The sequence below is a fragment of the Plecotus auritus genome (assembly GCF_963455305.1).
Source record: "Plecotus auritus genome assembly, chromosome: 8".
Classification (NCBI taxonomy): Eukaryota; Metazoa; Chordata; class Mammalia; order Chiroptera; family Vespertilionidae; genus Plecotus; species Plecotus auritus.
This window is the reverse complement of record NC_137782.1, coordinates 49,969,884-49,994,400: the sequence shown is the minus strand read 5'-3', so window position 1 is coordinate 49,994,400 and position 24,517 is coordinate 49,969,884. Positions and strand designations below refer to the sequence as shown.

Sequence of the window (24,517 nt, the reverse complement as noted above, 5' to 3'; positions counted from 1 at the left end):
AATCAGTGTGCAATATGAATACAGGCAGTCCTCGGGTTATGTCTGACTCGACTTATGCCTTTTTGTGTTTACGTCGCCATCTCCCATTTACAGTATTTATATAAAAAAAAAAGTTCCGTCATTTCAACATATGTACATATGTGCTTTATGTTTTTTACTAGAAGCCCGGTGCATGAATTCATGCACGGGTGGAGTCCCTCAGCCTGGCCGGTGATTGGGACCAATGTGCGGGCCGGCCACCCCCCCCAATCAGGGTGATTGAGGGGGCCAGCTGGCCAAGGAGAGGGACCGCAGGAAGTTGGCCCCAGCAGCAAGCTAACCAATGGCCGATTCTGTGAGGAATCGGGGTCCCTCCTTCCTCCTGTATGGGTCCAGGGTGTGGGTGAATCAGATTCGGGGTTGTCAGAGCCCCAGCAGCAAGGTCTGGGTCAGTGTGCATCATAGCTACCGCCGGTCATCTGGTCATTCCAGTCATTCTGGTTGTTCGGTCTTAACAGTCACTTAGGCTTTTATATGTATAGATTATTTATTTACGACAAGTAAAGGTCAGGAATTGTTATCTTTCTTTAAAATTTTTTTTTACTGTTTCACTTCATTACTGCTGTGAATGTGCTCCATGTGAGTGACGTAGGTGCTTATGTAGGTGGGCTCCAACTTACGGCAAAAATCGCATTACATTGTGCTGTAGGAACAGATCTCCAGATCTCTGATGTAACCTGAGGACTGCCTGTACATACATACAGATTATGTCAATATGACTCTATAGATAATTTTTAGTGGCATGAACATAGGGTTTCTCTCAGTATGGGAGAAGATTGAGCTTACAATTATAACAATATATATAATATTTATTATGCCTTTCCCCTTTTCAGGTTTAATCTACTAGTAGGGGCATTTACTCAGCTGCATTTAGTGTGTTTGTAGGTTAATCACTACAATGAGGGGTCATAGTGGTTCAACCAGACAAGCAAGAAGAACTCTTTAAAAAAAAAAAAAAAGAAAAATGAAAGAAAAAATTGAGGTCTTTGACCTTAATTTTTGCATTTAGATTATTTTAACATACTATTCAACATAGTATTTTAACCTCTGGTCTTCAAATTGGAAGATTGAAATTATAATTCTGACTCTACGATAAAGGCTTATGATCTGGTTGAGTGCTACTTACTAAAATGTGTAAGTTGACAGAGAAGGGTAGTTAGTAAATGAATAAAATGAGGGTTAATTTAAATAAATCAATGAAAGACTACCTTGTCAATGGCAACTAATTTAGTCAATTATAATTGCATAATTATTAGAGCAGAATTTTATAAGGATTATGCTGAATTAGTGTTTTATATTCACATGTGACTTATTATGTTCTTTTTTACCCACTATAGTAAATAAAAATACTCTTTAATTTATCACTTTGCTATGTTCAAACCAGTTGCACATCAGAATGTAATTAATTTATCATATTATTCAAAATAAGACAAGATTACAAAATGTACTACCCATTACTCATCGAGCTCAAGCTAATGTGGTTCCTGTTTTTTTCCACTGGTGTTCTGTTTCATAACACATAAGAAAACAGTTTTCCCTCTTTGGCGTATTCATAGTGATAGCAGTGTGGGATGTCCTAGTCAGTCTCTTAACACTCTTATACAACTTACTCCTGTTCCACGCCCAGTCCACTGGACCTCTAGCTGGTATCTGTGAAATAACTATAATATTAACACTTACTTCATCCTGACATCATATTTACTACATGATTGATTTCTATGCGAATCACCTAGAATATTTACTTAGGCCAGTGGTCGGCAAACTCATTAGTCAACAGAGCCAAATATCAACAGTACAACGATTGAAATTTCTTTTGAGAGCCAAATTTTTTAAACTTAAACTTCTTCTAATGCCACTTCTTCAAAATAGACTTGCCCAGGCCACGGTATTTTGTGGAAGAGCCACCCTCAAGGGGCCAAAGAGCCGCATGTGGCTTGCAAGCCGCAGTTTGTCGACTACGGATAGGCCATCTAGCGATGAGTTACACCTTTATTTAAATAGCATTAGTAAGTAAATTTAAGGAAAATGTATTTTTCTAATTATATGGCATTCTAGAAAAGATAAAACCATATAGATAGCAAAAAGTTCAAAGGTTGACAGAGATTTGGTTTGGAGAGAGGTAAATAGGTAGAGTACTGAGGATTTTTAGGGTAGAGAAAATACTCTGCATCTTACAGTAATGATAGATGCATGTCATTATGTATTTGTCCAAAACCAACAGAATGCATCATACCAATGTACATTATGACTTGGGGTGAATAGGATGTGTCAATGTAGAGTCTTCGATAATAATAAATGTACTGTACCAATTTGGTGGGGCGTTGTTAATGAGAGAGGCTGTGCTTGTGTGTGGTTAGAGGACATATGGGAAATCTTTGTATCTTCCCCTCAGTTTCTCTGGGAATCTTAAATAGCTCTTAAAACTAAAGTCTTAACATAATAAATATAAGAAAAATTATATAGTAAGACATCCACCTAGAGAGCAGAAAAAAGAAGAGGGAAAGAAAATTGGACTAATGAGGATAAATAGATCAGTGCTTTAACTTGAGCCATAGCTTTTTTTTGCACTAGAGATTAAATATTGAGCCTTCACCCGAACAAACTTTCCCAATGGGCACTTATCTGTCTTAGCAATATGCTTAGTGTTTCCTTAAAATACCTTGGTTAGGGAACACAGTTTATCCCCTCTCAAGTACATATTTTTAGTGGTCTCTAGGAGAAGGCATCCTATAAGTTGGGGTTCAACTATTCTCACTGAAGTTACTCTGTGTATAGAAGGACCAAAGACAGTTCTAACTCATCCCTCCAGTGGTAAAATCTGCTTATATACCTGGAAACATAAAAATGAAAAAGAAAGCTATTTCAGAGTCTTTGGATAGAAAATACATGTTATGTTTGATATTACAGCTTTCCTCAATGACAGCAAGCTTCGTCTTTCATGGCTTTCTTCCCACTCTGAGTCTAGAGCAGCCTTTGAAACCTATCATTGTAGAGAAATCTAGGATTCTAGTGGATCAGAGTTCACACCAAAGCATAGACTTAGCAAGGAAACTCTGTGCCTCTTATTCTAAAGACTAGAGGCCTGGTGCACAAAATTCATGCATGGGTAGGGTCCCTAGGCCTGGTCGGCGATCAGGGCCAATCTATGGAGCCACCAGTGGGGTGATTGGGAGGCCTCTGCTGGCACCCACCTTGGCTGGCCTGGGTCCTGTAGGCTGGGGGCTGTTCCTGCATTGAGCATCTGCCCCCTGGCGGTCAGTGTGCATCATAGTGACTGGTCGTTCCACTGTTTAGTCAATTTGCATATTAGGCTCTTATTATATAGGATAGTACAATATGAAAAGAAAGTAAAAGTAAATCTTAACTATTTTAAATATATATGATCCATTCTATATTCTGCTACTGAAAAGGTATATTATATCAGGATTTGGCTTTGGATTTAAAGTACAAAAGGGAACTGGAAATTATTGTAAAGCCCAATATGTTTATGTCTCTATTAATGACAGAATTGCATGGTTTTGTAATTTACTAGTATTTGAAATCTGATTCTTTACCCTTGCTATCTAACATGTTGTTTATATATGTTGCATAAAAAATGAACCCAAAGAGTTTGACTTAAACCATAATACACTGACAAGATTCTGAGGTTTACTAGGTTAAGTTAGGCCATATTTGCCTGGTGTCCTGCTTGTTGCTGCAGACAGATGGCGTCTGGAACTGGAGTCATCTGAAGTTGTGTTGGCCTGGGCGCTCAGGACAACATTTGCCCTCAGGTGTCTTGCACCTCAGGTGGATGGTTGAAACAGCTTGAAGCTGGCTAAATAATGTCCTCTTCATAGAGCTTCTATTTGTTGGTGAGGTAGTTAGACTTCTTACATGGGGGTTGGCTCACCTCAGAGCATATGTTGCAAAGATCCATATGGAAGCTACAAAACATTTTATAATCCAGCCTTGGCAGAACCTTAGTATCACTTTCACTGCATCATATTGATTAAACTCCAGTTAAAGAACCCAACATCAATGTAAGGGGAAGGGCCCTACATGTATGTAAATGCCAGCGGTGTGGTACATCAGGGGTTCATATTTAAAGTTGGCTGATATTGGCTTAACACTGTGGGACTGGTAGATAGAAAGTTAAAGAAGGTATCACTTTAGAAAGCAAAGGGCATTAACTTGGTTCAAAGGTAGATTTTGAAGGAATTTATTAGTAACTGATGTTTTGTATAAAAAGAAACCTTCATTGCAGAGATCAAACAAGATCCTACATCTTGTAGGTTTCACTGAATAGGTTATTATAAATTATACCTTGTAATTGCACATATAGTTTTACATGGAAATGTCTTCATAGTAAAATAAGTGATATTTTATGTTTAATGCTCTTACAACATACCTTAGTTTGTCTTATTTCATTCTAAGCTGATCCTGAGAATTTAATAGATATTAAATCTTTGCTTATAAAATACTAATAATAATTAAATAATCATGAGTATATATCAATTTTAAATTGGATCTACATTGACCAATGTGATGCTGAGGCACCAGTTAGTTTATTTATATTTTACCTTATAAAAAATTCTTCAGTTTGTGAAATATGGTTGCATTTATCAATGAAAGAAAATGCAAATAACTTCAGGATGTATTTGTAAAAGTTCTTTTTCTTTTCCCCCCAAATCAGCAAACAATGCAAAGTATCAATGAACTAGAGGCCTGGGGCACAAAATTCCTGCAGGGAGGGGGGGGGGTGGTGTCCCTCAGCCCAGCCTGCACCCTCTCCAATCTGGGACCACTCGAGGGATGTCCAACTGCCCGTTTAGGCCCAATCCCAGTAAACGGGCAGTCGGACGTCCCTCTCACAATCCAGGACTGCTAGCTCCCAACTGCTCGCCTGCCTGCCTTCCTGATTGCCCCTAACCGCTTCTGCGTGCCAGCCTGATCACCCCCTAACCACTCCCCTGCCAACCTGATCACCCCCTAACCACTCCCCTGCCAGCCTGATTGATGCCTAACTGCTTCCCTGCCAGCCTGTTTGCCCCTAACTGCCTTCCTCTGCAGGCCTGGTCACCCCTAACTGTCCTCCCCTGCAGGCCTGGTACCCCCCAACTGCTCTCCCCTGCAGGCCTGGGTCCCCCCAACTGCCCTTCCCTGCAGACCCAGTCACCCCCAATTTCCCTCCTCTGCCGGCTGGGTCACCCCTAACTGCCCTCCCCAGCAGGCTTTATTGCCCCCAACTGCCTTCCCATGCAGGCCTTGTCCCTCCCAACTGCCCTCCCCTGCTGGCCTGATCGCCCACAACTGCCCTCCCTTGCAGGCCTGGTTCCTCCCAACTGCCCTCCCCTGCTGGCCATCTTGTGGTGGCCATCTTGTGTCCACATAGGGGTGGCCATCTTTGACCACATGGGGGCAGCCATCTTGTGTGTTGGAGTAATGGTCAATCTGCATATTACACTTTTATTAGATAGGATAGAGGCCTGGTGCATGGGTGGGGCCAGCTGGTTTGCCCTGAAGGGTGTCTCGGATCAGGGTGGGGGTTCCCTTGGGGCATGGGGCCTGTGGTGGTTTGCAGGCCAGCCACACCCCCAGGCGACCCAAGCAGAGGCCCTGGTATCTGGGATTTAATTATCTTCTGTAATTGAAACTTTGTAGCCTTGAGCGGAGCCAAGCCTCCTGCTTGCTCTGTGGCCACAGCCATTTATGTTGGGATTTCTTTATCTTCTATAATTGAAACTTTGTAGCCTTGAGCAGAGGCCAGGGTATGCGGAAAGCTTGGCTTCCTCCATTGCCGGGGAAACCCAAGCATCCTGCTCACTCTGTGGCCACAGCCATCTTGGTTGGGTTAATTTTCATACTTGCTCCTGATTGGCTGGTGGGCATGGCTTGTGGGTGTAACAGAGGTACGGTCAATTTGCATTATTACTCTTTTATTAGATAAGATTAAATATTTTTTAAAACTGGACTAATCAAAATTTGTATTTTTAAATCCATGTTTATAAGATATGTTTTTCAGGTAACTTTTCTAAGCCATTAAATGTTTTCTCACATAGTTGATACTAACATTTCCTTATTATTTTTAATTTTTATAGGATATGTATTAATACCCCCTGTCATATCACATACTAGTTATTTATATTTTGTCTTTTTTATGGTTTAGTTCTGCTAGTTTTTGATCACCCTTATTAATCTTTTAAAATGATGACTTGTAGCTTCATTACTATTCTGTTTTATACCTCATTATTTTCTGTTTTTATAGTTGTTTTCATTGTGATTAACTTGCTATTTCCACCTTAATAAGGTGGAAATTTCATGTCTATTTATTTTCATGTTCATTTTTCTAATATAATGATTCGAGATTAAATAGCACTGGGAGTATAGTTAATTAAACTGCCTTGTACACTTGAAATTTGTTAAGAGAGTACATGTCAAGTGTTCTCACTACACAAAAGTAAATAAAAAGAAGTATGTCTGGTGATAGAAGTGTTAATTTGATCATGATAGTCATTTCATAATGTTTCTGTATATTGTCAGCACATGTATACCTCAAATATATATAATTTTTTATTTTGCAAACTATACGTCAATAAAACTGTGGGGAAGCGGAGGAAAATTATCATACCTTTTGATCTCAAAATTAAAACAACAATACTTTAAATTAAGTTTTTCTTTATTGATTAAGGTATTACATATGTGTCCTTATCCACCCATTGCCCTCCCACTCCCCTAAAAACCACTTTAGCTATATATTACAATTTTTGAAATGAGTGTGAGATATATGGAAGCTCATTGTGGAATTTCAATTTTTCTGTAAATCTTAAACTTTTATAAATTAGAATTTCTAAGCTAAAATGTGTGAGCACAGTAGAATGATCCAATTTTACATTTTAAAAAATAGCTTAAAATCCAGATGCATGTAAAACATCTTTTAAAAATTTATATAAACAGAAAATATGAAGAGAAAGAAGATTTATCATGTTGTGTAAGGAAACGTGTTTTGGAAAGGAAAGAGTAGGCTCTTGGGCCCTATCTGAAGGAGGGACAGAGATGTAGGACACAATGACGAGGTAGGCACCATGTGGGCTACACAGGTCTAGGGACATTGCACAACATTTTCTGCCATCGGAAGCTATTTGAAAGGGCCTGACTTGCATTTTGCAATATTCAACAGAAGTCATTGATGGGGTCAGGCTTACATTTTTAAAATAATACTTGGCTATATCTGTGGAGAGGATTGGAGGAAAGCCAGCCACATGGAGATTTATTAGTACTATTGCTTTAGACCTTAAAGACAATAGGAAATTGTTTCTGAGTGGTGAAAATGGAGATGAAGAGAGAGAATGATTGCAGAGATGTAAAAATAGAATTGTTGATGGATTAAATATCAAATATTGATACAGATGGGTAAGAGATGATAAGAAAACCAAAGTTTCTGGCATATGTAACTCTTCAATGAAATTGTCATTTACTGCAAAAGGAAACACTGGAAAATGAGCACGCTAGTCAAACTCACTTTTTAGACCTTGTACATTCTTCTAAGCACTGCTATTGAAATGGAGCTTTGACTTCCTATTTACAGCATTTCTTATATGTCTCTTTAGGACGAACCACTATGGGATAAACTCATGCAGATTTTTTTTGTTGTTCAGTATTGCCCCCCACCCCCTTTTCTGGTGTGATGCAGGAAACACAGTAGGGAGTTAGACAATTTATGGATAATGGATATATGTTTTAGCTAAAAAGTAAGCCTGGGTACAGTTTCTGAGTTTCAATTGTCTGTTTGCTTTTGAAGGCTGGTATGTGCTATAACGTATCATTCTTAACGTTTTACCCTTCCTTCCAAAAATACACAATTTTTATAGTGTTTCTATCCTTATTTTGCCATTTGTGTTATTTTTCAAAGTAATTTAGATTCATTCTAAATTATCAATCATTTCATACTGATATTTAGAAAGCTTTTCTAAGAGCTTACGTCCATGATATATTATTATTTGATTTCTGTCCCTGCTGCCCTTTTTATATAACCTGTTAAAATTGATTGATTTTGACAATGATGATGCAAACAGATGAATATCCATTACAAAGTAGACTACAAAGTATAAGTTAGTATTAAAATAAAGCACTAACCTAATATATATTTATGGTAAAACAATATTAATCTTAATCTTGAATCCTCAATTCTCACTTTCATTTCCATTTATTTGCTCAAAATATTTTAATATGTATGGGAAATTTTTGTGTCAGGAAGTGTATTTTTCCTAGAATCTAATAAATAGAGTAAAAGTTTGCTTTTGTACTCAGTTTCATTAAAATGTTAATTTTCTCATCTATTTATAACATTTTTACTATTATAATGAATAGTATTATTGTAATAATACTAAATATATTTATATTTATACCAAATCCATTCCATATCTGATAATTTCATTATGGGTGTATTATTTCATCAAAAGCCTTATAAACTAAATAGAATTACGTATATTTTAATTTCTTTGAATAGCAATATTATTTTATCTAAAGCATAATTTTTGAAAAAATTTTTGTTATATCACTGATACATGTGTTTAATATCAATATTTTATTATCTAAAAGATACATAAGAATTTTTAAAAAAATTTTTGTTATATCACTGATACACATTTTTTGTTTTGTTTTTTAGTTTTACTTTATTGTTTAAAGTATTACATACAGTATTACATATGTCCCCTTTTTCCCCCATTAACCTCCCCCTGGCCACCTTCACTCCCCTTATGCTCTCACCCCCGCCCCCCCCCCCCCAGTGTCTGTGTCCATTGGTTATGCTTATATGCAAGCATATAAGTCCTTTGGTTGATCTCTTACCCCACCCCTCCCCTGCCTTCCCACTGAGGTTTGACAGTTTGTTGGATGCTTCTTTGTCTCTGTATATATTTTTGTTCATCAGTTTATAATGTTCATTATATTCCACAAATGAGTGAGATCATGTGATTTTTATCTTTCTCTGACTGGCTTATTTCACTTAGCCTAATGCTCTCCAGCTCCATCCATGCTGTTGCGAATAGAAAGAGTTCTTTCTTTAGTTAAGCAGCGTAGTATTCCATTATGTAGATGTACGACAGTTTTTTTAATCCACTCATCTGCTGATGGGCACTTAGGCTGTTTCCAAACCTTAGCTATTGTAAATTGTGCTGCTATGAACATAGGGGTACATATGTCCTTTCTGATTGGTGTTTCTGGTTTCTTGGAATATATTCCTAGAAGTGGGATAACTGCGTCAAATGGGAGTTCCATTTTTAATTTTTTGAGGAAACTCCATACTGTTTTCCACAGTGGCTGGACCAGTCTGCATTCCCACCAGCAGTGCACAAGGGTTCCTTTTTCTCCACATCCTCTCCAGCACTGGTCATTGGTTGATTTGTTGATGACAATGATTCTGACAGGTGTGAGATAGTACCTCATTGTCGTTTTGATTTGCATCTCTCAGATGATTAGCAACTTACAGCATGTTTTCATATGTCTCTCAACTTTCTGTATGTTAACTTTCAAAAGGTGTCTATTTACGTCCTTTGCCCATTTTTTGACTAGACTGTTAATCTTTTTTTGTTAAGATGTATGAGTTCGCTATACATTTTGGAGATTAGGCCCTTATTGGATATAACATTGGCAAATATGTTCTTCCATGGAGTGAGCTTTCTTGTTGTTTTGTTGATGGTTTCTTTTGCTGTGCAGAAGATTTTTATTTTTATGTAGTCCCATTTATTTATTTTCTCCTTAGTTTCCATTGCCCTAGGAGCTGTATTGGTAAAGATATTGCTATGATATATGTCTGATATTTTGTTGCCTATGGATTCTTCTAAGATTTTTATGGTTTTCCACCAAATGTCCATACTACCCAAAACAATCTAGAGATTCAATGCAATCCCCATTAAAATACCAATGGCATATTTCACAGACCTAGAACAAACTCTCCAAAAATTCACCTGGAATAAAAAAAGACCCCAAATAGCCACAGCAATCTTGAGAAAGAAGAACAAAGTTGGAGGGATCACAATACCAGATATCAAGCTGTATTACAAAGCCACTGATCTCAAAACTGCCTGTAATTGGCACAAGAACAGACATATAGACCAATGGAACAGAACAGAGAACCCAGAAATCAACCCAGGCCATTATGCTCAATTAATATTTGACAAAGGAGGCAAGAGCATACAATGGAATCAAGACAATCTCTTCAATAAATGGAGTTGGGAAAATTGGTCAGATACATGCAAAAAAATGAAACTAGGCCACCAACTTACACCATACACAAAAATAAACTCAAAATGGATAAAAGACTTAAAAGTAAGATGGGAGACCATATTTTAATTTTATTTTAATATTATTTCACAAATATCAAAACTCTCGAGATTTCATATATTATTGCTTATAAATAATAAAAGGACTTATAAGTTGTCTATGTTTGTATTGCACACATGTATGTGCTTATCCTAAATTCACTTTTAAATTTAGGCAAAAACGTGGCATAAATTTGGAAAAAAACAAGGCTAATAATACATGACCTATGCTCTCTATTATTATTATGTAGTAGTAATTGTTAAAGTGTGGCCCCGAGACAGCAAAGGACATTACTTGGGAAACTGTTAGAAATAAAAATTTCATGACATCCCTCTAAAATAGAAATTAGAATTAGGGTTTTAATAATAGTTAAACTTTTACCCAAAGGTTTAGAACAGTGGTCGGCAAACTCATTAGTCAACAGAGCCAAATATCAACAGTACAACAATTGAAATTTCTTTTGAGAGCCAAATTTTTTAAACTTAAACTTCTTTTAATGCCACTTCTTCAAAATAGACTCGCCCAGGCCATGGTATTTTGTGGAAGAGCCACACTCAAGGGGCCAAAGAGCCTTATGTGGCTTGCGAGCCACAGTGGTTTAGAACAATCCTTTAACATCATAAATTAATTTTGTCCAATCAGAAAGGACATATGTACCCCTAAAATTTGCCGACCACTGGTTTAGAACAATCCTTTAACATCATAAATTAATTTTGTCTGTTTCTGAATACTCTACAAACAGAATTATATATCATATAGGTGTTTTTGTCTGGACTCTTTACTTCAATACTGTGTTCTTCATATCTTTTCCCTTCATAAATTTATTCAATGACTTATTCTTTCCCTTGGCAGGGATTGGTAGAATTATGCTCTCTTCAGTTATTCATTGTTTCATATAGCCCATCAATATTGCTCTTCATTTTAGCCATTATTTTTTTCTTACCTATTATATCTGCTTATTTCTTTCTGGTTTACTATTTGGTGTTATATTGCTGACATGCCCCCTTACTTCTTTTTATGTGTGTATTGCGCTTGCTTTAAAATTTAAGTCTTTAAAGTTCTACCATATTGAAATATGCTAATATATTTGTCATTGAGTGGCACCTATAATTCATTTGAAGTGTTAGTGTGTTTTAAGTGTACATTTTTTGGGTGCAATGGCTCTTTGGGCAGTATTATTGTAGATGGGCCAAAAGGTAGAGGCTCATCTGTGTCACTTGAGGGTCAATCAAAGAGAGATGGTTGAATAAGTATTAAGGTTATTAAGGTGAAAAGCTACAGGCACCATAGATCACAGTAAATCACCCCATTTTGTATCAATTTGACAAGCCACTATGACACTCAACACATCAGCTTTAGATACTTGGAAAGAGCACCTTGGCAGAAAAAATTCTAGATTGTCAAGCACCAGTGATAAAAGTTTGGAGGGAGGAGTTGAAAGAAAATCCAAAAGCCAATCAGTTCTTGTTTTCTCTGCAACTCTCTGCCTATGCACAATTTTTGAGCTACCCTGATTTTACCCCTACTCAAGTGATCTTGACTCTGCCAAAATATTTGCCATAACTAATGCTTTTTTTCTAAGTCAAAGAAGTTGGGGAGCAAGAGAATTTAAGCCATATTTTTAAAAAAGTCTCCTCACAACTTTGTCTGCTACTTTTTACATTTCATGTTTTCCTTAGAAGTTTCTCTTTGGTTGATCTTTGGAGAAGCAGCTTGCATTGTGGGCAAACTCACCACCTTAGCAGCAGCCTGAACTGGCTATTCCCCCAGATAAGTATAAAAAATACTTTTCAAACACATATATTTGTGCATGCATATTTCTTGGCAACAATGAGAGTCCAACTTAATCATTAGCAAATTAAAAAAATAAAATAGTGCAAGTCAGATCTGTGGCAGAAAGAGGCATGCCCAGACTTTTGTTCCAAGTTTTATATTTGTTTGCCTTTTTTGTGCTTTTGAGATAATTGAGCATGAGCAAAAGTTTGAAAAGGGCTTTCAAAGTCTAACTCAAAGCATAAAATTTTATTATAAATGTAGGAGTAAGACAGATGAGGCCAGGCTACCTTATCAAATTAAGAGACCCTTGTGTACATGTTCCCCTTTTTGGCTTCTGAGATGTTGAGTGATTTGTATTAAGGATATTTCTAAAAATGCTACTTTCAATTATTTTAAGAGAGAACAAAAAATGCCATCTGGACATTGAGAATTTTTTTATATAACAACTAGAGGCCCGATGCATGAAATTCGTGCAAGAGTAGGCCTTCCTTCCCCCTGCTGCCAGCACCAGCTTTCCTCTGGCCAGAGGCACCCGGGACCCAGGTTTCCCTCACAGCCCCAGCTTCATCTGGAAGGACACCTGGCCTAATTAGCATATTACACTTTTATTATTATAGATATTATGAGTTCTCTGTAAAATAAAACAGAAATCATGTTGAATATGTTCAAGTTATGTAGTTGAGTCTGACTGGGTTTGGAAAGAGCTGAAATGCAGAGCTGAGACTCAGTGGACAATAATCATGACAAAGCACATTCATTTCTGTGGAGTGGCCATTTGGATTTTCCTAAAGCTTTTTAAAAAATTATAAGTTTAACCAGTATTACTTCAGTAAGTATTTTCCAGACTGAGTCTCAGAAAGAGATAAGCTAGTAAAACTATGTTTCCTATAATAACCCCATAAACCATTACAGGTATAAATTACTCTATAGGAGTTATTATCAAAACTTAATCTGTCAGAATACATTTATCTACATACAGATTGCTGGGCTCCCCCACCTAAAGTTTCTGATTCAGTAATAGGTCAGGATGTTACTCAAGAATTTGCATTTCTAACAATTTCCCTGTGAATAATTATTCTACATGTATTTCTCCCACAACCTCAGCCTACAGGGACTGGTCAGTGATGTTCTGATCAGCTAGCTTTCTGGGGCAGGGAGGGCAGGAGGTGATTTGTAGCTTCTGCCAGTTGCTGTGGTATAAATATTCCCACCATGGCCAATTTCAAACTACCAAACACAAGTTAGCAAAATTTTTGAATATGTCATAATTATCTCTTAGGAGCTGGCACTGTCTCCCCCACACCAATACCAGTCTGCCTGTAAGCCTGCCTTGACCTGTTGCCTCCATGCTTGCTGGAGAGATGGCATCCTAGAAATTAACTGACTCTGTTTATGGATTGGGTTTCCATCTCCTAAATCCCACTAGTTCTCTTTTTTTGCTTTATACTTTGACTTACAATAGCACAAACTAATTTACAAGAAAATTCATGAATGTAAGTTAAAAATTCAGAGTCCTTGAATAGCTATTTTTTTTCATTTGAACATGTTCAATAGTTTTTGCTATATTCCAAATTTAATTGATTTTTCTTCAGAAGTAAAGTCATTGCGCTCATTCAAATTACTTTGCAGGCATATTTTTCTCTCCTCTCTGGGTACAGTAATTTTTTTTTAAACCTTAGTGTTCTGAAATCTGACAGTGATATGCCTACTTAGAAAATGGAAGCAAAGAGGCCAATTAGGAGACTATTGCAGTAATTCAGGCAACAGTTATTAGAGGCTTGGTGTATTCAGTGTTTGCATTAAGTATATAGGTATAGTGAACAGTCTGACTTCTGGGCATATTTTAAGTACATGATTGACAGGATTTGCTTGTGGATCATGATCAAGAGAGAGATATTGTCAAGGAAAACTCCCAAAGTTTTTATTTAAGCAATTGGGTGTTATTCACTGAGATAGGGAACAACAATAAAGCCACAGATTACAGATAGAAATCAAAAGTTCAGATTTTGACATGCTATATTTAAGTGTCTTCAGCATGTAAGAATTGTCTTTCTTTTTTGTTATTGTTTACAGTATTACAGATGTCTCCCATTTCTCCCCCATTACTCCCCATCCTTCCAGCCCCTACACCCCCACCCCCCAGGTCTTCACTACCCTATTGTCTGTGTCCATGGGCTATGCTTATAAGTATATTCCATGCCTCCATGCTTCGGGTCTTATTTTGTTGTTCATTAGCTTCCACAAATAAGTGAGAACATGTGATATTTGTCTGAGAAACTACACAAAATCATGTAGGATGTGAGTGTAGATAAAGGATAGAAGGGATTCAAAGACTGAGCTCTAAGATACCGTTTAGAAAGCAGAGAAAAACCTAGCAAAATATATGATGAAGTGTAACTTGTGAGATGTTACAAATGTGGGCAGGGAATAATATGGAAGGAAAGGGGAGAAAATGTTTCAAGACACAGAGAGCACCCATAAGTGCCAAAGGCCCTTGAATTATCAAGTAAGATGAATACAGGAAAGTATTTACAAAAGTAGTTGGGAAGAATAAATATAGACAGCTCTGCCTAAGAAGTTGTAATTAATGAAAGAAGAAAAATTGTATGCTAACTAGAAACTTAGGTCAAGAGAGTTGTAAGCAATATTACATCTTATGCTGAATGAAAGAACCATTGAAGAAGAAACAACTCAAAACAAAAAAGAGAGATGGGTTAATTGCCATAGCAAAATCCAATACACAAGTAGAATGTGCATTTTGGTGATTGAACTAATTGATGGAAAACTCTGAGAACAGTCCTTGCCACAAGTACATGAGCACTGGATCTGTGCTCCTGTGCTATTACTAATTCTAGATCCTAGTGTCCTGCATAAATCTTCATAATTCAACACTTCACTTGTCCTTTTCTTGACCACATATTTGTTGAACCTAATTTTGGTAACTCCATTATTGTTTTTTTCCTTGTTATGGGTTTCTAGTTAATGTGTTAATCAGCATTTTATTTGGTTCCATGGATAATAGGTAAAAAAAAAAACAAAAAACATGTGGTCCATTCACCCCTTCAAAAACTTCCATTAATAAGATGCAACTTCATTGATTGATTTTGGTTATTTTTCTAATATACATATAGAACAAATCTAAATCACAGATTGCTGAAGTGATTTTTTTCCTAAGGTCACAAAGCCAGTAATCTGTTTAACTGAAAATTCTAAATGTATCTATAAGAAGTATATGTATCTATCTGTTTTATATCTATACAGAAGCTACTTTGCAACTAATTGAATGAAATGCACATAAATAAAACTGGCACTGCCTTCATACCATTTTATAACTTCTTGGAAACTCTTCAAACATTTTAAAATATATTTCACACATGCATAAATCAGATTGGGAGGGGAAAAAAAACTAGATACATTAGATTTGCCCCATCTACTAAATCACAGTCAGTGGTCACTTGTCACTGCCACCAAGAATAAATGGTGTGGCTGCCCTTTAAAACCAAATAACACAGGGTCAAAGAAAAAATTTTGTTTTAATGTCCTGCACATTCATGATTCAGGAACTCCTTAGTGTAGAGATATCACTTTTTCTGGTATACAATTAAACATCTTAATAGTAAATCATTCCAGAATGTATCATGAATCCTAGGCCACTATACCTAAATGTTGGCTGCTAGGGAACTGATTGTGGTTAATATGCTATCTGCTCAAGGTTCCTTTACCAATACTGTTTGGCAGTCTCTACAGATGGCCTATCTCCCCAAACAGGAGGGCAAGCAATTAAAATTGGTCTTGCTATACACTTGGCATTTCACACTGTTGTCATTTGAACAAATGGGCAGAAAAACATAAAAGCCGCTCAATTTAATTTAGAGAGCATAAACTTTGGTGTTTCTGCCCAACAGCACAGTATCTAAATTCCTTTCTTCAACTTTATTGCCTTTTGATGCAATTCTGCTCTACCAAAAGGCAACCCCCAAAGCAAGTCAGCACATACCCAAGTCAAAGCAGTTGGATGGATGGATGAGAAAGGCCTCCAACCGAGTTTAAATTAATTCACATTTTTCTAATAATTGTTTTCAACTTGCTTTAAACGTGAGACTCTTTGGTTTGAACTACTTAAAAGCTTAGTTCTGTGTGTAGAAGATGGAACCCAGTCATGCTTCAAATACTATGGAATCCGATAAAAATTACCACAAATTTTATAAGTTTTGAAAGGTCAATAATAAATGGGAAGTTGCATAAAAACAGGCAAAGCTACAGAGAATGTATAATGACCTTTAAGTAAATAAAATGAGAGTCATACCATGCATACTCTTTTGCTTTTCATATGGATATCATTTTGAAAAGTTTCCAACAACAATATGTACAAAGTAAGAAAGCTCGGTGGAGCTAGATTCACAGAACTGGTAAGAGAACATTAACAATTTATGCAGAAAAAGTATTGTCAGGAGAAATGTGCTATAGGTAGCCAGTGTGATTTGAAAAAACAAACAAACACAAACTTTGATTCTGTGGACAGACATGACAGGCATTTAATTCCAGCTTGGCTGTTACCCGGATATGTGGCACTGGAAAACTCATTTACATTCTTGGGGCCTGAGTTTCTTCATCTCTATGTAACAGAATGTTTGTGAAGATGTAATGAGAGGCATGTGAAAGTCTTTACCACAGTACCTGGAACAAAGGGTATTTTCATCAATCTAGTAAGAACTTCACATATTTTATGCATATAAACATTCATCTATGGTGTCAATACTTGTCTCGCGCGAACTTTCTAAATCCACCAGTGCTTATATGTAACAGTAAGTGAATTTCTAATCTTACTATTTATAGTTAGAATTCAAAGGTCATGATCCCCAAGCAACCTTGATCATTGTTTGCTGCACTTAAGATATGTCTGGTGGAAACAGAAATTTTAGTTCCAAATATCACTAAACTCAAAATCAGTCAGGAAACACCTAATTCAATCAAGCATACACTTTTAAATGCATTTGATATGGGAGAAACCAAAATGGCGGCATAGGTAAGCACCTAAACTGCTGCCTCGCACAACAATTTCAAAACTACAACTAGCCCTAACTGGTTTGGCTCAGTGGATAGAGCGTCGGCCTGCGGACTGAGGGGTCCTGGGTTTGATTCCAGTCAAGGGCATGTACCTTGGTTGCGGGCACATCCCCGGTGGGAGGTGTGCAGGAGGCAGCTGATCGATGTTTCTCTCCCATCGATGTTTCTAACTCTCTATCCCTCTCCCTTCCTCTCTGTAAAAAATCAATAAAATATATTTAAAAAAAAAAAAAAAAAACTACAACTAAAAGACAGAACGGACACCATCCAGAACCACAGGGAAGCTGGCTGAGTGAAAATTCTACAACTAGAAGGAAAGAGAAAAGCTCACAGAGAATTGGAGGTACGGCAAAGGGTCTTTGTGCACACAGAGAGGAAGGGTGGCTGAGAGACTGGCTGACTTTCTCTGGCGGAAGGGGGAAGGAAGCCCCAGACCGCACTGAACCCCAGTTCTGACTGCACTGAACCCCAGTCCCGGGCGAAACCCCGTGGACCCAGGCTCATACAGGGGGTGTCTGGACTGTCAGGTAGAGAGAAAGGCACCCGGAGACTCAGAGACCCGGGGGAGACCCGGGGGAGCCCCGGCAGGCAGAGTTCTGGAGGCGCGCACGCCAGTGTGCACAAAGGCTCGGAGGTTGCCACAGGCTTTCCCTAGCAGAAGGGAGTCCGAAGCTCCTGACTGCACTGAACCCCAGTTCCAGGCGAGCCTCTGGGGACCCGCGCTCTTACGGGGGGCAATCTGGACTCTCGGGCAGAGACTCGGGAGCTGGGGAAGGCAGAGGTCTGCAGGCGCGCGCATGCCAGTGCGCACAAAGGCTGCGGAGGTTGCCACAGGTTTTACCTAGTGGAAGGGAGTCAGAAGCTCCTGACTGCACTGAGCCCTAGTTCTGACTGCACTGAACCCCAGTTCCAGGCGAGCCCCTGGGGACCCATGCTCTTGTGGGGGGAATCTGGACTCTTGGGTGGAGACTTGGGAGCCGGGGAAGGCAGAGGTATGCAGGCGCGCACGCGCGCGAGGGCAAGGCTGACTGGAAGCCAAGACTGTCTGCTCCGCCCTGAGACTCCACCCCATCCAAGCTGAGCACAGAGGCTATTGCAATTTGGCAAGTCTAATCCTATAATGCTGTCTCCAGCACCAAACTTCTCCCAGTGTAGACACAGCTGATCCTTACAGCCAACTGGCCTGGAGGTCAATTCCTCCCAGTGATACCAACAACAATCAAGACTTAACTACAACAAGGCTGTACACACAGTCCACAAAGGGGTGCACCAAGAGTGTCCACCTCAGGTTAACTGGGGAGGCCGACCCACTGGGCCATATAGGAAACCTAGCACACAAATATACCCTACCAACTCAGGGAAGCAATGAAAATGCGGCGTCAAAGAAACAGATCACAAACAAAAGAAATGGAGGAAAACAAACGACTGGATATAGAATTCAAAACCACAGTTATAAGGCTTTTCAAGAATATCCTAGAAAAGGCCGATAAATATAACAAGACCCTCGAAGATATGAAAAAGGACCAACTAGAAATTAAACATACACTGACTAAAATAAAAAATATTATACAGAGACCCAACAACAGACTAGAGGAACACAAGAATCAAGTCAAAGAATTGAAATACAAAGAAGCAAAAAACACTCAACCAAAAAAGCAAAAAGAAAAAAAAATCCAAAAAGTTGAAGATAGTGTAAGAAGACTCTGGGACAACTTCAAGCGTACCAACATCAGAATTATGGGGGTGCCAGAAGAAGAGAGAGAGCAAGATACTGAAAACCTATTGGAAGAAATAATGACCGAAAACTTCCCCCACCTGGTGAAAGAAATAGACTTACAAGTCCAGGAAGCGCATAGAACCCCAAACAAAAGGAATCCAAAGAGGACCACACCAAGACACATCATAATTAAAATGCCAAGAGCAAAAGACAAAGAGAGAATATTAAAAGCAGCAAGAGAAAAACAGTTAATTACCTACAAGGGAGCACCCATATGATTGTCAGCTGATTTCTCAACAGAAACTATGCACGCCAGATGGGAGTGGCAAGAAATATTCAAAGTGATGAATAGCAAGAACCTACAACCAAGATTACTCTACCCAGCAAAGCTATCATTCAGAATTGAAGGGCAGATAAAGAGCTTCACAGATAAGAAAAAGCTAAAGGAGTTCATCACCACCAAACCAGTATTATATGAAATGCTGAAAGGTATTCTTAAAGAAGAGGAAGAAGAAAAAAGTAAAGAGAAAAATTATGAACAACAAATACATATCTATCAACAAGTGAACCTAAAAATCAAGTGAATTAAAAACCTGAGGAACAGAATAATCTGGTGAATATAATAGAATCAGGGGCATAGAAAGGGAGTAGACTGATAATTCTCAGGGGGAAAGGGGTATGGGGGGTTCAGGAAGGGACTGGACAAAAATCATACACCCATGGATGAGGACAGTGTGGGGGAGGTAAGGGCAGAAGGTGGGGTGGGAACCGGGTGTAGGAGAGCTATGGGGGGAAAAAGGAGAAACAATTGTAATAATCTGAATAAAGATTTATTTTAAAAAATAAATAAATAAATAAATAAATAAATAAATGCATTTGATATGTTTAAATTAACTTCTAATTTCTTTAAGCAGAAATAAAAATAGGACAACTGAGCATGTTTTGATATCTTTTCCTATGAAATAAGGATGATGAACTAAAGTTATGGGCGTTTAAACATTTAGTCCTGACCTAAATATTTCTATTATTCATATGCCAACAGTTTCTTCCTAGATTTGAAGGCCAATCTCTAATCCTGTAGGAAATGATACAATCATCAGTTGGTGCCTGGTCTATGGATCTTAACATGTTTGCACTTTGGGTAAAATGTCTTTTTATTGTATTTGCTGGAAGACCCAAATAAATCTATTTATGTGTCACCTTAAACTTAGACTTGAGCCTGAGTTATTCATTCTCACTTTTAAGCAATGGTAGGACAATGGAAAAACCAGACAGGCCATTCTGTTTTCATCCAACAAGCATAAGCCCATTCATTTGCTTTTCTTGTCAGGTGGCTGTGATGTAGAAAACATCATTGGGACCACTAACAGAGCAACACGGTGGTACCTTTGTGACATACAAAGCCATACCCAGAGAGAAACAGCACACATAAAATCAAAGGTGCTAGAACTCTTTTTTCCCCTTTGTTTTGATTAATTTGTATGGACTATAGTGAAAATGAAGATTCATTTCAGTGCAGTATACATGAGGCTATATATGTATCATTTTATGTTCTTTCATCAACATGAAGAGTTAGCACAAAATTATTATTTTAAGAACATTTTATAACATACTGATAATCTCACAGAGGGTCAGATCAATGGAATAATGCTGTTATTAAAATTCTTGTTGAGAAAATGATGAAAAGGTTTGAAATTACAGCTCTTTCAATTGCACAGTATTTGTAAACCACATGGATTTCATTGGAAGAGCCTTCTGAATTAACACAGAGGTTGACTATGGTGCTCCTAAGAACAGTCATGCTAGTTCAATTTTTATCAGTTTTAAATCAAATCACATCCAAGCATGACATCGCCTAACTGAAATGCAAAGCAGATCTGTTGTTATATAACAAGAAAAAAAATTCACTAAACACATTGCAATTAGTCTTTCTCCTATTTTTTTCCATCAGAGACTTTTACTTAATTCTGAGGATACTATAAACAAAAGCTGAGCTGTCCATCAAAGCCTTACCCTTCCAGATATAAGTCTTTTAAATGAGGAAGGTAGATGCCTAATCTTTCTAAATAATCTTTTCTAGTTTTGATATTTTTCCCCTTGGTAAAATTTCCTAATTTTTTTTCTAGTTTAAATGCCTGTCTCTGGCTCCCTGCCTCTCTGCTTAGGTCCACTGAAGTAGTCAGCCCAGTCTAAGGGGATGGACACCGTGTCTTAGTAAACATGTTCACAGGACTAGGCATAGAGGAGACCTCTGTAAATATGTATGTATATATTATTGTAATAAGAACCCATAACATGAAATCTAACCTCTGAACAAACTTACACTGTACAATAGAATAATGTAGGGCAAACTGCTAGAACTTATTCATATTGCATATTGAAACTTTATGCCCTTTGATTAATGTTCCCATTTCCCCCTTCACTCAACTCCTGAAAACCACCATTCTACACTCTGCTTCTACGAGTATGACTATTTTAGATACTCCATGTAAGTGGAATCATGCAGTATTTGTCCTTCTGTGAATGACATTTCATTTAGCATAAGGTCCTAAATGTGTATCCATATGGAAAGGGGGAAGAAATAGAATGTTGGGGAACCAGCTAGTATTGTAAGACATATTAATCATGCTCTGTTAACCATGATTGTTTTATTCTGATTAAAGAAGGCACATTCTAACTTGGCTGGCAGCTGCACTCAGGACCTGGGAGCTCATCTGGAAATGCAGCCCACCCTTCCCATTTGGAGCTGCCTATGATCATGAAAAGATTAGCAACTGTGCTGCAGAAACCAGAATCATCAGCCCTTTTTGTATGCCTGCAGGCCTTTGTAAATCTCCAGTCTGCTTACCTGTTAACTGCCCATTTGGCCTACCCTTTGGCTATTTCCCCATGTAACCCCAGCCCTTGCATATCACTAAGCCTTTTGAAGATCCCCAGCCCTTTTGGATATCTGTAAACTGCCCTTTTACTCTTTTGTCTACTTTCCTTTGTACTTCTATCAATATAAGCAGTTGGCTTATAGTAGGCTGCAGAGCAGAATTTGTGGATGACCTGCTGCTCTCCCATATAGCCAGCAATCATATCTACTAAAGAGGTAATATGCAAATTGACCATCACTCCAACACACAAGATGGCCGCCCTCATGTGTTCAAAGATGGCCGCCCCCATGTGGACACAAGATGGCCACCACAAGATGGAGGGCAGGGGAGGGCAGTTGGGGGCGATTAGGCCTGCAGGGGAGGGCAGTTGGGGGTGACCAGGCCGGCAGGGGAGGGCAGTTGGGGGGGACCGGGCCTGCAGGGGAGGGCAGTTGGGGGGGACCAGGCCTGCAGGGGAGGGCAGTTGGACATCCCTTGAGGGGTCCCAGATTGGAGAGGGTGCAGGCTGGGCTAAAGGACACACACACCCCCATGCACGAATTTCATGCACCTGGACTCTAGTATTGACATAAATGCTCATAATGATTCAACCGTGTCTCTCCTTAATTGGCTCAAGTACTGACAGGCAACACAGACCCATTGTTTGTCCAGTTACAATATGGTGAGAGTATGACTCAGCCTTCCCTACCCTTTTCCTTGTGGGTATGTTCTCATTTGCCTGATGTGTAGGAAGGAGTCACTCAGGTAGTTTCTGGATTTCTGAGTGAGCTGTTGTGTGGGCCCCTGTAAATCTGCTGAATCCTCTAGAGGAGGGCAGTTCTGGGGGCTCTCATGTCACCATCTTGGTCCACTCTCAGCCTCCTCCTAAGCTGTGGGCCTCACTGGGGTTTTTATTTGCATTTCCTTGATGATAAGTGATATTGAACAACTCTGGATGCACCTGTTGATCATTGGTATGTTTCCTTTGGGAAAATGTCTATTCAAGTCTTTATCCCATTTTCTCATCAGGTTATTAGTTCTGCTATGAGTTGTATGAGTCACTTTTATATTTTGGAAATTATCCCTTTATGTGACACATAGATTGCAATTATTGTTTATCATTCTAAAGTTACGTTTTCACTACAAAAGAATAAATGAGGGGCAAGGATGGGAATGAATGTGTGGGCATGTACTAGTTAAATCATTTTTTTTTTTTAGTATGCAGATTAAATTCTATACTTCTCTTCAACCCTGTCTTTTGTTAAACATTTTTCCTTATTACAAGAAGAAGCTCAAGATAATTCATTAAAATCAGTGAAATATATGAAAATGAAAGGAATTTTAGGGATAAAATAGGCAGGTTTAGGGAGTTTTAGGAATAAAGAGGGTCCATGGGGGAGGAATGCATAGGTGAGGACTTGGAGCCACCAGAAGGCATACATTCACAGAGAATAGAAAAGTGCCACAGGATAAGGGGAGAGGAAGGCATACATACATTCACAGAAGATCAAGAAAAATCACAGAGTATGGGGAAAAGGAAACAAACTTTCACAGAGGATAGAGAAATGTCCACAAATGACAGAGAGAGGAAAACAGATTTTCACAGGTGATAGAGAAATGTTACAAGATAAGGGGGAGAGAAAGAGTGGGGCACCACGTGGGGTGAGAGCTTTGAAACTGATATTCTACAAAAAGAGTGACCAATTAGAAGAGCATCCTATATAATAAAAGGCTAATATGCAAATTGTCCCCTCAGGAGTTTGACTGACCAGGACTTCGCCTGCTCGCTATGACCTGCACTGATCACCAGGAGGTGGCATGGAACGAAGGAAGGCTCTGGCTGGCAGCCGGGGGAAGGAAGGCCCCAATCAGCCCTGATCACTGGCCAGGCCTAGGGACCCTACCCATGCATGAATTTCATGCACCAGGCCTCTAGTAGGATCATGAAGTGGGGAAATAGTCCAATTAGAAGGAAGCATGAAGAGACAAAGAACCACAGCATTTATAAACCTTAGAAAAAGAGGCTTACCCCATTGGAACTCCCTCTCTATGTGGGAGTTTGTATTTGCTTCCAATAAATTTCCACCCTTTTCACCTATCACATTTTGTTTGTGGTTTCATTCTTCAAATCCTTCTAGACAAGGACCCAGGAAAGAAATCACCCTTGCATCCTGCTCAGGAAAACAACCCGAATCAAAAACACTGAGATATACACTGAGTGGCCAGATTATTATGACCACCTGATGTTTGTAGGCAAATTAGTTGTACACTGCATCGTGTGGGATATGAAAGCCGAAGGCCTGTTCAAACACCTTTGGTGTCTGCAGTTACCAAGATAAAACGTCTCCAATTTGCACAGGAACACAAGGATTGGACAGTCGAGCATTGGAAAAAAGTCATGCGGTCTGATGAATCACGTTTCCAATTGCATCATGCAGATGGCAGAGTGAGAATTTTGCAGAAACAGCATGAAAGCATGCACCCCACAAGCATGAGTAAAACCCTTCAACCTGGTGGGGGCAGTGTTATGGTTTGGGGCATGTTTTCCTGGCATGATTTGGGCCCTTTAATTCATGTGGAACAACTTCTGAATATCAAAACATACCTAAGTATCGTTGCTGATCAAGTTCATCCTATCATGTTGATGGCGTATCCCAATGGAGATGGCTTCTTCCAACAAGACAATGCACCATGCCATGGTGCTATTATTGTGCAGGAGTGGTTTCAAGAACATGAGGGAGACTTTACCTTGCTTAGG

At 38.7% G+C, this 24,517-nt stretch overlaps 1 protein-coding gene across 1 annotated transcript in view; it reads left to right on the top strand.

The window, feature by feature from the left end:
• The window catches only part of CDH7 (cadherin 7), a 233,439-nt gene extending 209,855 nt beyond the window's left edge, over positions 1-23,584 (top strand). The window contains exon 12 of the mRNA XM_080685076.1: positions 23,516-23,584. Coding sequence (XP_080541202.1) covers positions 23,516-23,523 — 8 coding nt within the window. The 3' untranslated portion in view covers positions 23,524-23,584. The remainder of the gene's footprint in view (positions 1-23,515) is intronic.
• Positions 23,585-24,517: the final 933 nt, after the last annotated feature.